The sequence below is a fragment of the Eptatretus burgeri genome, chromosome 15 (assembly GCF_056783735.1).
Source record: "Eptatretus burgeri isolate ZD-2024b chromosome 15, Ebu_testis_v1, whole genome shotgun sequence".
In the NCBI taxonomy this organism is placed as follows: domain Eukaryota; kingdom Metazoa; phylum Chordata; class Myxini; order Myxiniformes; family Myxinidae; genus Eptatretus; species Eptatretus burgeri.
This window is the reverse complement of record NC_140975.1, coordinates 54,460,251-54,473,696: the sequence shown is the minus strand read 5'-3', so window position 1 is coordinate 54,473,696 and position 13,446 is coordinate 54,460,251. Positions and strand designations below refer to the sequence as shown.

General features: G+C 40.9%; 1 protein-coding gene across 3 annotated transcripts in view; it reads left to right on the top strand.

Annotated features, from left to right (window-relative positions):
* RICTOR (RPTOR independent companion of MTOR complex 2) overlaps nt 1-12,374 on the top strand; it is a 112,365-nt gene extending 99,991 nt beyond the window's left edge. For all 3 annotated transcript variants that reach the window (XM_085856026.1, XM_085856024.1, XM_085856023.1), the window contains 3 exons: nt 507-615; nt 11,808-11,946; nt 12,123-12,374. In XM_085856026.1, coding sequence (XP_085712152.1) covers nt 507-615; nt 11,808-11,946; nt 12,123-12,299 — 425 coding nt within the window. In that variant the 3' untranslated portion in view covers nt 12,300-12,374. The remainder of the gene's footprint in view (nt 1-506; nt 616-11,807; nt 11,947-12,122) is intronic.
* The last annotated feature ends 1,072 nt before the right edge of the window (nt 12,375-13,446 follow it).

Here is a 13,446-nt window from a genome sequence, read left to right as displayed (position 1 = left end):
CGTCCAGAACGTTTTGAAATATCGTGCTATTTATAGTTTTTAGCTCCATCTCTCAATTGTTAAAAATCACTTTAAAAATGATTGGGGCTGGATCCAGATCTTCACCAACATCGAATCAATTCGTCCTCGTCACACACCCAATCTGTCCACCAACTTTCGACTGAATCTGTCCACAACTTTTTGAGATATCCTGCTCACAGACAATTATCGGTGAAAATATCACCTCCGTCCACCTTTGGAGGCGGATGTAAATATAATGTTATAATGCTCCAGAGTAATGTTCTTCTTTGAGCTTTATTTATCCTTTATTTATTATTATTCCCGAAAAGCATTGGTCCATTGCTAAAAAGTCCAAGACACCACAGCAAAGTGTTTCCGTCAGCATCTTACTCATACCTTGTGCTTTAGAACTTCAACATTGTGTTTCTAAATCTGAAAATCTTTGAGACTGAAAAACCTAAGGTCACTGCGATGCATTGCTAGTCATGTTTTTCCTAATGCCACAGGCCGAAGTGATGAAGTATCAGAGGAAATGCTGCGCCGGGAAGTGATCCGCCTGGTGGTTAACCTGAGCAGTGCTGTCGGAGCAAAGGCCCAAGAGACAGGCCTACTAACGTACTCATGCTCCCAGCACATGCTGCACTGCTGAAACCTTACCTTAATACCATGCCCACTGTTCTCAGAACAGGCATTCACCATCTTGGCTGAGTTATCACTCTTTCTATTTATCAATGTAGTTTGTCATGCTTCATCATAAAACGTGTTTTAGTATTAGGCCTTTTCCTTTTTTATTGCCTTGCAAATACAGATTTACATAGTTTAAACGCAGTTAAAAAAAAAACTATTCTTATCATGTTTAGTGTTCCCTTCTGAGCACATATGAGGGGCATTAAATAGTTCTCAGATTGAGATACTCACATTAGGCGAAGATACACCTGCTTACTTATTTTTCCAATATGTAAGTTTATATAATTAACAAGAAGATATATACAGTGCCTACAGAAAGTCTACACCCCCTTTTCAAAATTTTCACCTTTTGTTGCCTTATAACCTGGAATTAAATTGCATTAAATCAGACTTTTTCCACCTTTATTTACACATCATAACCCACCACTTCCAAGTGAAAAACAAATTCTACAAATTTCAGAAAATTAATTAAAAATGCAAAACTAGAATATTTTGGTTGGATAAGTGTCCACCCCCCTTATAATAGCATTTGTAAATTTGCCCAGGTGTAACCAATCACCTTCAAAATCACACACCAAGTTAATTGGCCTCCACCTGTGTTAAATTGTAGTGATTCTGATTATTTCAGAATAAAATCAGCTGTTCCTGTAGGTTTCCTCTGTTTGGTCATGCATTTCACAGCAAAGACTCAACCAAGAGCACCAAGGAGCTTTCAAAAGACCTCTGGGATAAAGTTATGCAAAGACACAGATCAGGGGATGGGTATAAAAATATTTCAAAGGCCTTGAATGTCCCTTAGAGTACAGTCAAGACAATCATTAAGAAGTGGAAGGCATATGGCACCATCAAGACCCTGCCTAGATCAGGCTGTCTCTCCAAACTAGATGACCAAACAAGGAGGGGATTGATCAGAGAGGCCACCAAGAGGCTAAGGACAACTTTGAAAGAGCTCCATGCCTTTCTGGCAAAGACTGGTCACTGTGTGCATGTGACAACAATATCCAAAGCACTCCACATAGTGTAGTAGATAGTAGAAAAAATCGTGCAAATTATGATACAAGCATCAAATTTGGCATTTCTGTTCTGCAGGGCTTTCTGATCAAATCTGCCCGATTGGCCATTTGAAAATCCAAATTTTGAAAAATTTGAATATATATATATATGCATATATATATATATATATATATATATATATATATATATATATATATGTATATATATATATATATATATATATATATATATATATATATATATATATATACATATATATATATATATATATATATATATATATATATATATATATATATATATATATATATATATATATATATATTCGAAGTCACAGCTGGCTGAAATTCTTGAAGCGCAAGTGAACATCCCAGACAGAGAACCAAGGGGAGATGCAGTCATCATTGATGGCTCAGCACTTATCAATGCCCTACCTCCACACACTTCAAAGATATTTGATGACTATGCTAAAGAACACATCATCCCAAAGGTGAAATCCAATGGTGCCAGGTACGAGAGGGTGGACGTAGTGTTTGATGTGTACAAGAAGTCAAGTCTGAAGTCCGAGGCAAGGTCGAAAAGGGGGCAAGGAATCAGAAGAAGAGTGGCAGGAACCAGTAAGACCCCAAGTAATTGGAGAAGCTTTCTTCGAGATGACAGCAACAAGACTGAGCTGTTTCACTTCCTTGCGGAAAAGATGTGTGAAGCACGGACGACAAGCTCAGTCATTGTCACAAAAGGAGAAGATGCCATTAGCAACACAAGGAAGTCACTGGATGCTGTGTCTCCATGTTGTCATGAAGAAGCTGACACTCGAATATTTGTACACACCAGGGATGCAACGACGGATGGTAGCAAGTCCATTATCATTAAGGCCAATGACACGGACGTACTAGTCTTAGCAATATCTGTACTGCCATCCTTGCAGGAACTAGGTCTTGAGAACATGTGGATTGCCTTTGGCCAAGGAGCCAAGACACGATGGATTCCAGTCCATGAGGTAGTTTCTGCAATAGGGCCTGAGAAAGCTAGAGGGATCCCATACTTCCATGCGTTCACTGGATGTGACGTCATGTCTGCCTTCTGCGGTAAAGGGAAGAAAACTGCATGGCAGACTTGGAACGTCTTTGATGATGTTTCTGAAACATTCACCAATCTCAGCCAGCATCCAAAATTGATTCGTTATCTTAGCTTTTTTGAAGTTTTTTTTTTTTTTTCAAAATTTGGATTTTCAAATGGCCAATCAGGCAGATTTGATTAGAATCCCCTGGAGAACAAATGTGCCAAATTTGATGCTTGTATCATCATCTGCACGATTCCTCTCAAAAAATTGCTGTTATCTGCCCCACTAACAAGTCTGGCCTGTATGGTAGGGTGGCAATAAGGAAGCCATTACTCAAAAAAGCCCATCTTGATTCTCGTGAGAGGGATGCAAATAAACACTCCAGAGATTCTGAAGCCTTTTGGCAAAAAGTTTTGTGGTCTGACGAAACCAAGATGGAACTTTTTGGCCTAAATGCAAAACATTACATTTGGCACAAACCCAACACAGCACATCACTGAAAGAACACCATCCCGACTATGAAGCATGGTGGTGGCAGCATCATGTTATGGGGATGTTTTTCATCAGCAGCGACTGGGGCAGGTCAGGTCAGGTATGGGAGCATGCGCCAGAGCAGCACGTCGCTGCGTCCACTTTCCGCCGGTACTCCAGGGGCCTCAGTCTGGCCATCCCCCAGGCAGATTCCTGGCCCATCTCCATCTCCTTGAGATGCTGATCAACCTGCTGCAACCATGAGGCACGTGGTTGGCCCATTGGCCTCCTCCACTCATGAGACTCCCTCGCTGAGAGAATCTGGTGAGCAGGATCAGCGTCAGGAAAACGAGCCACATATCCATACAGCCGCAGCTGACGCTCACGGACCATGCAGGTAACAAATCTCATCCGAGTCTCTCTCAGCAACCGCTCGTTGGACACAAAGTCCGACCAGCGATAGCCAAGGATTCTCCGAAGAGACCTGGTACCAAAGGAATTAAGTCTCCATCTCAGTTCCTTGGTCAGAGTCCAAGTCTCGCATCCATAGAGCAAGACTGGAAGCACCAAGGACCTGAAGACTCGGACTTTCGTCCTCCCGCACAGGTACCGGCAGCACCACACCCCATTATCCAGTGAATCCATGACTCCCCAGGCTAGACCCAGATGTCTATTGACCTCTGACTCACAGCCAGCAGAGACATGAATATCACTGACAAGGTAAGTGAATCCCTCCACAGAGACTGGGGCACTTGTCAGGATAGAAGGGAAAATGGATGGAGAAATGTACAGAAAAATTCAAAATATTATTTGTCTGTTCTTTGTTCTGTCCTGTTACGTTTTCATCAACATTCTCCATGTCTTATACTTCTGTAAACACAGATTGATGGCCCCCATCTTCAAAGCCCCCTTGATGTTTACTTTCCTTGCATGCAAGTCTGACAACAAGACGAAAGTCAAATTAGGATGTTTTCTTATCATGGGCTCAGTGGTGAACATTAATTGATTTTAATATAGTTATTTAATTGCTTATCATTTCAGACTCTTTGCTGTTCATGTTCAGATTTTGATTCGTTTTTATCAAAAATAAATAGTTTAACATTCATCGGATGGGATAAGAACTTGGGATCTCTTGTATACTAAGAAATGGTTAGATTGCGTTACAACACAGTGTGCTCTCTTTCTTCAATGCTGGATAGTTCACGATCATGATAAAGGACCAAACCAACAAAATATATTACCACGAATACGGCTATAGGCCTACTCGTCATCATCATTACACAATTCCAACAACCTGATAAGGCTCTATCATTTATTGGAGTTACAAAACCAAATTGTAACAGTTTAACTATTTCTTACCTCCTTTCTGCATGCACATCATGGTCCTTTAAATCGGTCTTTTTTTGAGAGGAAAAAAAAACTGTGAATACTCCTTTGAATTTTCACCCTTTTTGACGAACCGCATCGTTCCGCTGCCACTGATGTTGGTGTTGTTGTTGTGGTTGTTATTGTTGAATTGGGAATTTAAATGACAATAGCAGAAGCAATACCGAAAATACTGTACCTGATTGATGTCCATTTTTCTAAACAATGTTTAATAACTAACATATCCTGATTTTTTTGGAATAATGTATTGGTGCACTTCAAAAACCTTACACACTTAAACACTTGAAGCATTTTCTTCAATATGATCGTTGCAGATTTTACGTTTACATTTTTTGAAACACTCTGTAATATTAGGTAGACTTACCTACCTTTTTGTTTATTGCCTTTACAGTGGAAATTTTTAGAAAAATTTACTGCATGAGAAAGTTCTTTCCCACATTCTGAGACCACATCATCAGTTATGAACCCCTTGTTTCATGTGAAACATGATCGCCTTTCTTGGGTGGGGCTTGGGGGAGCGAGTGCAGGGTTCGCTCCCCTCCCCTGGGTCCACCTATGATAAGCTTTGAGGAAGTGGATTGTGAAACTCCCAGTAGGTTGCTGAGGGGGAGTGTGTAACATTGGGATTCTCATGCATGTACTACTTGTGAATGTCTGCAGCTGTAGAGGAACCCAGGTATGGTTTGAAACAGCAAAGGGTAGCTTTTATTGGTTGCTTCATGCAGCTTTATTTGGCTCGAAGAGCATGGGAGTTAATTTATTTGATAATCCTAGCCACCCGGGGTAAAAAATAACAAAAAACATTTGTATAAATAGTCGAGGCTCGTGTAAAAGCTCGTTCAAGTACAGTGAATGGATAAGGACACAACAGTTGAGAGGGGAAATACCAACAGCAGAGTTGAAGGCCAAGATAGAGGCAGACTTGGCCAAACGATGGGTCTGGGTAGGAATGAGGGGCAAGAGGAGATGCACGGGGTGGACAAGATGGATACAGAAGGAGACTCTCAGAAGGGAAACTGGAAATTTGGAATGAGGAGGGATTGGGGTGTGGGGGGGGGGGATGTTAATGAGGATAGAAAAGATCATGGTTTTGGGTTAAGGGATGATCTGAGATGGTGGTGAACAGCTGTCTTGAAGACCTGGAGGGAAGAATGACATTGAAGAGAATGTGGAAGTTGATTCAACAAGTTGCGAAAAAGAGGAACGAATGAGTGGAGTTGAGCATTGACTGGATTTAGGCAGTTTTACCAGAATGGGGTTGATTGTGTGAATCATATGTGCTCTGAATAAACTTGTGGTGAAGGGGTGGGGGGGGGGACAAAGCATGCAAAGAGCAGAGAGTGAAAGACTAGAACTAAGGTGGAAGAGGACAGAGACCACCGACCTTTCTGTGTTGGCGAAGTGATAGACCAATAGACTCTTCTTCATCTTGAGAGATAACAACAATCTCGAAGGCCTTGGTTTCCATGGCATCAAGCTCAGCAAGATGGGAAGCCGGGGAGCCAGCCAGCTCAGAGGGGAGAGCAGTATTCAACTAGAGGGGGAGCACTCGGTAGAGTGCAAAACCTCCGCCGCCAATACTGCTAGGTCACTCAAGTGAACCTGATATCTTATTCATTCAATTTGACGTCAACAGTGCTCACAGAGTTATAGTTTGCAACTTTCCCTTTTACTTTTAACTTTTACATACCCAATTCATTCGTCATAACTAGATTCCTTGAGACAGAAATAGATTTTACGTGGGTATATCCACCTGAAGTTCCAAAATCAGCCGCAATCATAATTTTGGCATGTTTTTTGTTGGAAATCACTTATAACATGTAGAAATGCAAAAACAAAAAAAAAAAATCGAAATTTTGTTGAAAAAAAAAGTTGCAAAAATTTTTTTTCTCTAACAATTTTTTTTTTGGGGGGGGTGGAAATCACTTAAAACATGTAGAAATGCAAAAAAAAATTCAAATATTTTTTCAAAATGGCTGCCATAGCGGCCATTTTGGATTTTGGACCGACTCCAAAATCTAATGGCATGATCCTTGGACCATACCTAATCCCCCCACCAAGTTTCGTCGAAATCCGTCGAGGAGTTTTTCCGTAATACTGTTCACAAACAAACAAACAAACAGAAAGGGGTGAAAACAGTAACCTCCGATCTTCGATGGTGGAGGTTAATCAAGCTGTGCTTAAAGGCCTTGTGTGTGGATAGGAGTTCAGGTGTGCCAAGGAAGGACTTTGTACGATAGAGGATGCCCAGTTGGTGGCTGGCTTTGGAGGCCAACTTTGAAATGTGGTTTGACCAAGAAAGATCATTGCAGATACCGAGAGGGTAATTGATTAAGTCATAGTTGATTGGTGATTCCCTTCAATTATGAGTGAGAGACATGATAGGGTTTTGTTATTTAAATGTCAACTGCTATTGGCATTGCACGTAGTACATGCTTAGGAGCCTCTGTAGTGCACGTTCCTGTCTAAGCTGTCGCTGACGATTTACCACCAAGTGATGAAACCTGTACGGCGGCTGAGGGGGGGGGGGTGTATATCATTGGGATTCTCATGTATGTACTACTTGTGAATGTCTGCAGCTGTAAAGGAACCAAGGTAGGGTTTGAAACAGCAAAGAGCTTCCCTCATGTAGCTTTTCTTGGTTGCTTTCTGCAGCTTTATTTGGCTAGAAGAACATGGGAGTTAATTTATTTGATAATCCCAGCCACCTGGGGTAATTGATTTAGCGAGAGCTCATTGGTTATTTTCTTCAATAAAAATAGCTGATTGGAACTTCTATAAAAAATATATCTAACATATAAAGCTCATTCTAATCACTCACCGACTCACTCACTGACTGACTGATAGTAATGTTCAGTACGTTTCAGGTAATATAGAAAGCTAAAATTTTGCATGCTGATGGACATTGAAACTGATACACCGAGAAAAAATCACAGAACCGTTGGAAAGCATCCGTAAATGAAAATAAATAAATGAAAAAAAATGCAAGTGAGCGACCCGATACAATGGGGAAATACAGTAATTTTGCGTACTGATGGACATTTAAGCCAATACACCAGGAATCACAGAACCATTGGAAAGCATCCGTAAATGAAAATATAAACCAATAAGGGAAGCACGTTTCGTTATTGCTTTGAATGTGTAAACATACCCCACTAGGATATACTGTATATATATATATATATATATATATATATATATATATATATATATATATATATATATATATATGTATATGTATATGTATATGTATATGTATATGTATATGTATATGTATATGTATATATATATATATATATATATATATATATATATATATATATATATATATATATTTATTTTTAAAGAAGAGGAAGGTGCTTTCAACCAAAAATAAAAAACAAGATTGACTGCTAATTTGAGCAATAAGCAGGAACAGGCCCAGTCTCAGGTGATGTTTTACCTGCTTCACAGCTGGCTTCCTCTTTTGGCCTGAGACTGGTGTCCCATCTGCCTACACTAATTGGTGGATTTAAAGATCCCACGGTGTCCTTCGCAATGTCGGCAAGTCTCGCCGGCAACATGGCCAACTTCCAAATTCCTGCTCCAACTATTGCCTGTAACTACTGTCACTACAGTCCATGACACATGCATGATGTACAACAAGATGGAAAACTGCCCAACATTGTCTTTGCTCGGATAATTCTTGATAGGGTCCGCCACCATCTGCTTGAGCACCAGCGTCCAGAGCAGTCAGGCTTTACACCAAAGAGGTCAACGATTGACCGTATCCTTGCTCTTCGGGTCCTCACTGTACACAGACGAGAGTTTCGGCAGGACCTGCTTGCAGCCTATGTTGATCTCTGTAAAGTGTTTGATTCAGTGAATCGGGATGCCCTCTGGAGGATTCTTGGTCTTCCTGGGGTGCAACCAAACTGATCAATGTGATGTCAACGAAACTCTGGTACTGAGAGTGCTGTGAGATGTGGTGATACCATGTCTGATTTATTTCCAGTTGTTACTGGAGTTCGTCAGGGGTGTGTACTGGCCCCCACACTTTTCAGCGCTTGTATGGACTGGATTCTGGGGAGGATGTCAGAGAGATCAAGTTGCGGTGCAACGTTTGGGAATGTCAAGATCTCTAACCTTGATTTCGCAGATAATGCAGTCATCTTTGCGGAGACTCTGGATATCCTTTTGGGGGCCCTCGAGGTGCTGAATGAGGAGTTTAAGCCGCTGGGATTATGGGTTTCCTGGGTCAAAACTAATATCCAAGCTTTCAATGACGTCTTGGATGCTGCTATCTTGTTTGTACCTGTTTGTGGTGAGCATGTTGAGGTCACGGATGGATTCACTTACTTTGGCAGTGATATTCATGTCTCTGCTGGTGTGAGGCAGAGGTCAATAAACGTCTGGGTTAGGCATGAAGAGTCATGGATTCACTCGATCATTGAGTGTGGCACTGTTGGTACCTGTGCGGGAGGATGAAAGTCCGAGTCTTCAGGTATTTGGTGCTTCCATTCTTGCTCTACAGATGTGAGACTTGGACTTTGACCAGGGATCTGAGATGGAGACTTAATTCGTTTGGTACCAGGTCTCTTTGAAGAATCCTTGGCTATCGCTGGTCGGCCTTTGTGTTGAATGAGCGGTTCCTGAGAGAGACTCAAATGAGATTTGTTACCCGCATAGTCCATGAGCGTCAGTTGCTGCTGTATGGACATGTGGCTTGTTTTCCTGACGCTGATTCTGCTCGCCAGGTTCTCTCAGTTGAGGGATCCTCGTGAGCGGAGGAGGCCAATGGGCCGACCACGTGCGTCGTGATTGCAGCAGGTCGATCAGCATCTCAAGCAGATGGGGATGGGACAGGCACCTGCCTGGGGGTTGGCCAGACGGAGGTCCCTGGGGTACCGGCAGAAAGTGGATGCAGCGACGCGCTGTTCCGGCACATGTTCCCATACCTGATCTGACCTGACCTGCCAAACATGACCCCTGACTGAGAAACTGCTTTGGCAGAACCAACGCTTTGTATCACAGAGTATTGCACGTCGGATCGGATCGGATATATTTATTTATATACCTCATACGTTTTGTTCGTGTTTTTTTACCACTTCCCGTTTGTATTATTTTTGAATTCCCCACCCACAGCATTATACTGCGATATCTGGTTAACACCCATATACTGTGATGATTTGCCCATTGTCTCTGAATGTCGTAATTCATGTAAAAGTACAATGACATCTCCTTCCATCCTTGCAGCTCACATGATAAATGTACAATTTTCAGACACTTTTCAAAACTTGCAATTTCAAAACTTATGTTGCGTTATTTAATGCCTCTCCTGCCGAACAGCTTATCTTATACCGTTCAAGTTGTTTCCTTCCCACAACTTTGCTCATAAATTTTGTTTGAAAGGCTCATTTTAAAGCTTGATTTGAACATCTTATAAAACAAAATAATGGTTAAGGAAAGGAAAGGAAAGGAAAGCCCCCAGCTTTTAAATAAGCTTTTGATTTTTAAGCAATTGCCTTTCTCATCATCTACAAATGTTAGTCATTATTACAGCGCGTGCGCTGTATACAATTGCACCGAGTTTGAAATGTCCCCGGTGTCTACCACGTCTCCGGTGTCCCCTGTCCCCCCCCCCACGTGCCTCAAGACAGCCAATGACAGCCGTCCGGTAGATGCAGTGCGTAACCTAGACGGAAATAGCGAGAATTGACGGAAATACCCGAGTATTTCAATGGAAATTTGTGAAACTAATGTGTTATATATGTGAAAACCATTTAATTCATTGCTTGACGGGAAAAAACCAAGAAACGCGCCCCTCTCATGTACGAACGAACGAAAGACGTCATTTCCGTCCACCATCGCATTTCGCACCGAAAGATGTCATTTCCGCCCACCATCGCATTTCGCGCCGATCGCCGAATGCTGAAAGCTAAGTTCTTCTTATGCTATCATTCTTTTGTGGCCTCCTGCCACGCTGTATCGAACGATTTCATTCCTTCTGTTATATATAAAGGTGCTTATCACATAATAACAAGATTTTTACATTTCAAATATTAAGTACACTTTTTAATTGTTTTTCAACTGAAAAAGCATAAATTGCATATTTTAACATTAGTGTACTCATTTTCTTCACCACATTTGCTGTATTGAAGGATTTCACTTGTTATTATTTAAGATGTTTGACAATTTTTTTTCACTATTGTTATTTCAAAACTTAAGCTTTATTATTTTACAAGCAGTGTGTGCTTAGACATTGTGTAAGCATACGAACCGTGCTCCCCTATTGTCGGGTCACTCACCTGCACTTTATTTTATTATTTTTTTCATTTACAGTATTTATATTTTCATTGATGGATGTTGTCCAACGATTCTGTGATTTATTTCCGGTGTACTGGCTTTTGGTGTCCATCGGCACTCCAAATTTCAGCTTTCTACATCACCCGGAAGACACTGATCTTAAATATTAATCAGTGAGTGAGTGAGTGAGTGGGTCAATCAGTCAGTGGTTAGAAAGACCTTTATATATTATTATATAACAGTGATACAAGGTGACAAATAAGTATGCACACTGAACGGTGTTTCACAACGGTGTCCTCTTTCCTGACATTTACTTGATTAGAAAACATTACCAGCCACAGAGAGCAGGAATGTCTTGAGCGACCTCTGACAAGCTTTTTTTCAAAAGCACTCTCAAATTGAAGCATCATTTTTAGAAGGTTAACTGGACATTCAATGGAGCAGACAATGTGGTGTAATAGTTAGAGCATCTACTCCGAGTCTGGAAGGTCTGTGGTTCAAATGCTGGCTGAGCATAGACTTTAGAAATGATTAATACTGTTTCCTTGCTTGACGCTCAGTATTTAACATGATAGAGCATGGACAAACAACACTGGGAAGGCAATAGCAAAACACCAAATACAACCCTTCTTGTAAAGAAACTGCTTCAGCAGCACCAACGCTTTGTAAAGAGTATGGTACATCCATATATATATATATATATATATATATATATATATATATATATATATATATATATATATATATATATATATATATATATATATATATATATACAAATATATATTATAGGTAGATGATAGGCCTCCAATGTTTACCTGCTAATCTTGGCGGAACCCTCCAAATGTGTTGTATTCTTAATGAGCTCTGAACCCTCTTCTTTTCCATGTCCAATGCGAAGCATGAGGGAGCGCTTTCCCTGGGTGTTCGGTGACGTTTGCCTATACTCCGACGTGTGCCTTCTCTTATCCCGCTCTACATTCCGGCTGCCAGCCCGTCGGTTCATTCAAGAACTTTTCCAAGACGGACCCTTCTTACCGGTATGGATCGAACAATTTCGTCACAGGGAGGGAGTGGAAAATGATGGAATGTATAGACCAGTAATTTGTGTTTTTGTACAGTATGCCATCTTCAGGTGGAAGTTTGACAGGAGAGCTTGTGCAATGTGGCCCCTTTATAGCTCGCATATTATCCGTCCCCTTCTCCACACCCATAGCTGTACGAACAGGCTGAATCAGTCTTGAAGGTCTTTGAGATCACATCTTCATCTGTCCCTGCAGACCCAACAACAACTTCTCCATCCCATTCCCCTTTCACCTCGCCTTTCTTCCTTGGACACTGCTCATCTCCTCTCACCTCAATGCCAGCAGATCACAAACAGCCAGAGTGCTAGCTTTATTAATTGCTGTCATTGTATTTTACTGATAATCTTTTTGGGGAATTCCTTCCAATAAACATTTTGATATCATTCGTGCTCACTTCTGAAGTATATTCCTCATGTCTCATTGACTTTTCATTGTGGAGAGAATTGTGATTCTTGACCTTGTCGCTGTATCAAATGACTTTGACTTGTAACTGTCATGTCAGTCTCTCCAGTCTTCTCACTCTGTCCACACAGCAGACATCTTTACTCAGCTATATTTGGGCCATTTCAGCCCAGGGAAAATTGAGACAACCCCGGAGAAGAACATTCCTCATATCATCTACCACTCAGATTGATTCAGCTTTGTTAAGAACTTTCCAAAACAGCCAATCATCACCTTTGTACAGTGCAATCTGTCTCTGTAAATCAAAATCACAAGCAATGTTGACTGTGGGATTGAGTCACTTCAACACCATTCTTTGCATTGATTAGTACGTTATTGTCAAGGTTTTTTATCAGTATTTTTTCATGTATTCAATGTCAAGGCTTGTTGAATAGCTATAACATAGAATGGAACACAATATAAGGGAATAAGGAGAACTGAGTACATCAAAACACATCAACAACAAGGTAAAGGGACACTTAGAGGAAGAATGGGGAGGGAAAATATGAGAGTAAGGGTAATGTAATGTAATGATCTGTAATTAAGAGTAATGATCCGCAATTAAGGAAAGCAGATCACCAGTTGAGTGAGAATGGTGAAAGCCATACTGACAGTGAGAAGTTCATTGTCCTCCAGATGGCTGAGAAGTTGTTCATTGATGAAGCATTCAAATACCTTACTTATTACAGGGAGCAGATTGATGGGGTGATAGTTACTTGGCTCAGAATGCTCACTATCACCCTTGAAAACAGGGACAATAGAAGCCACTTTCCAGGATGAAGGAAACACCGAAGCAGACAAGCACAGGTTGTATAGCTTGGCAAGAATTGATGACAGTTCAGGCCAACATGTCTTCAATACAATCACAGGGATTCCATCAGGAACAATCGCTTTTGAGGCATCTCAAGTATGAATAATTCCGTTAGCCTTCTTAGAAGTGATAAATGGAATAGGAATATCAGAAACTGTACGAGATGGAAAATCAGGAAGAGGGTGTCCCTGATCAATGAGGGT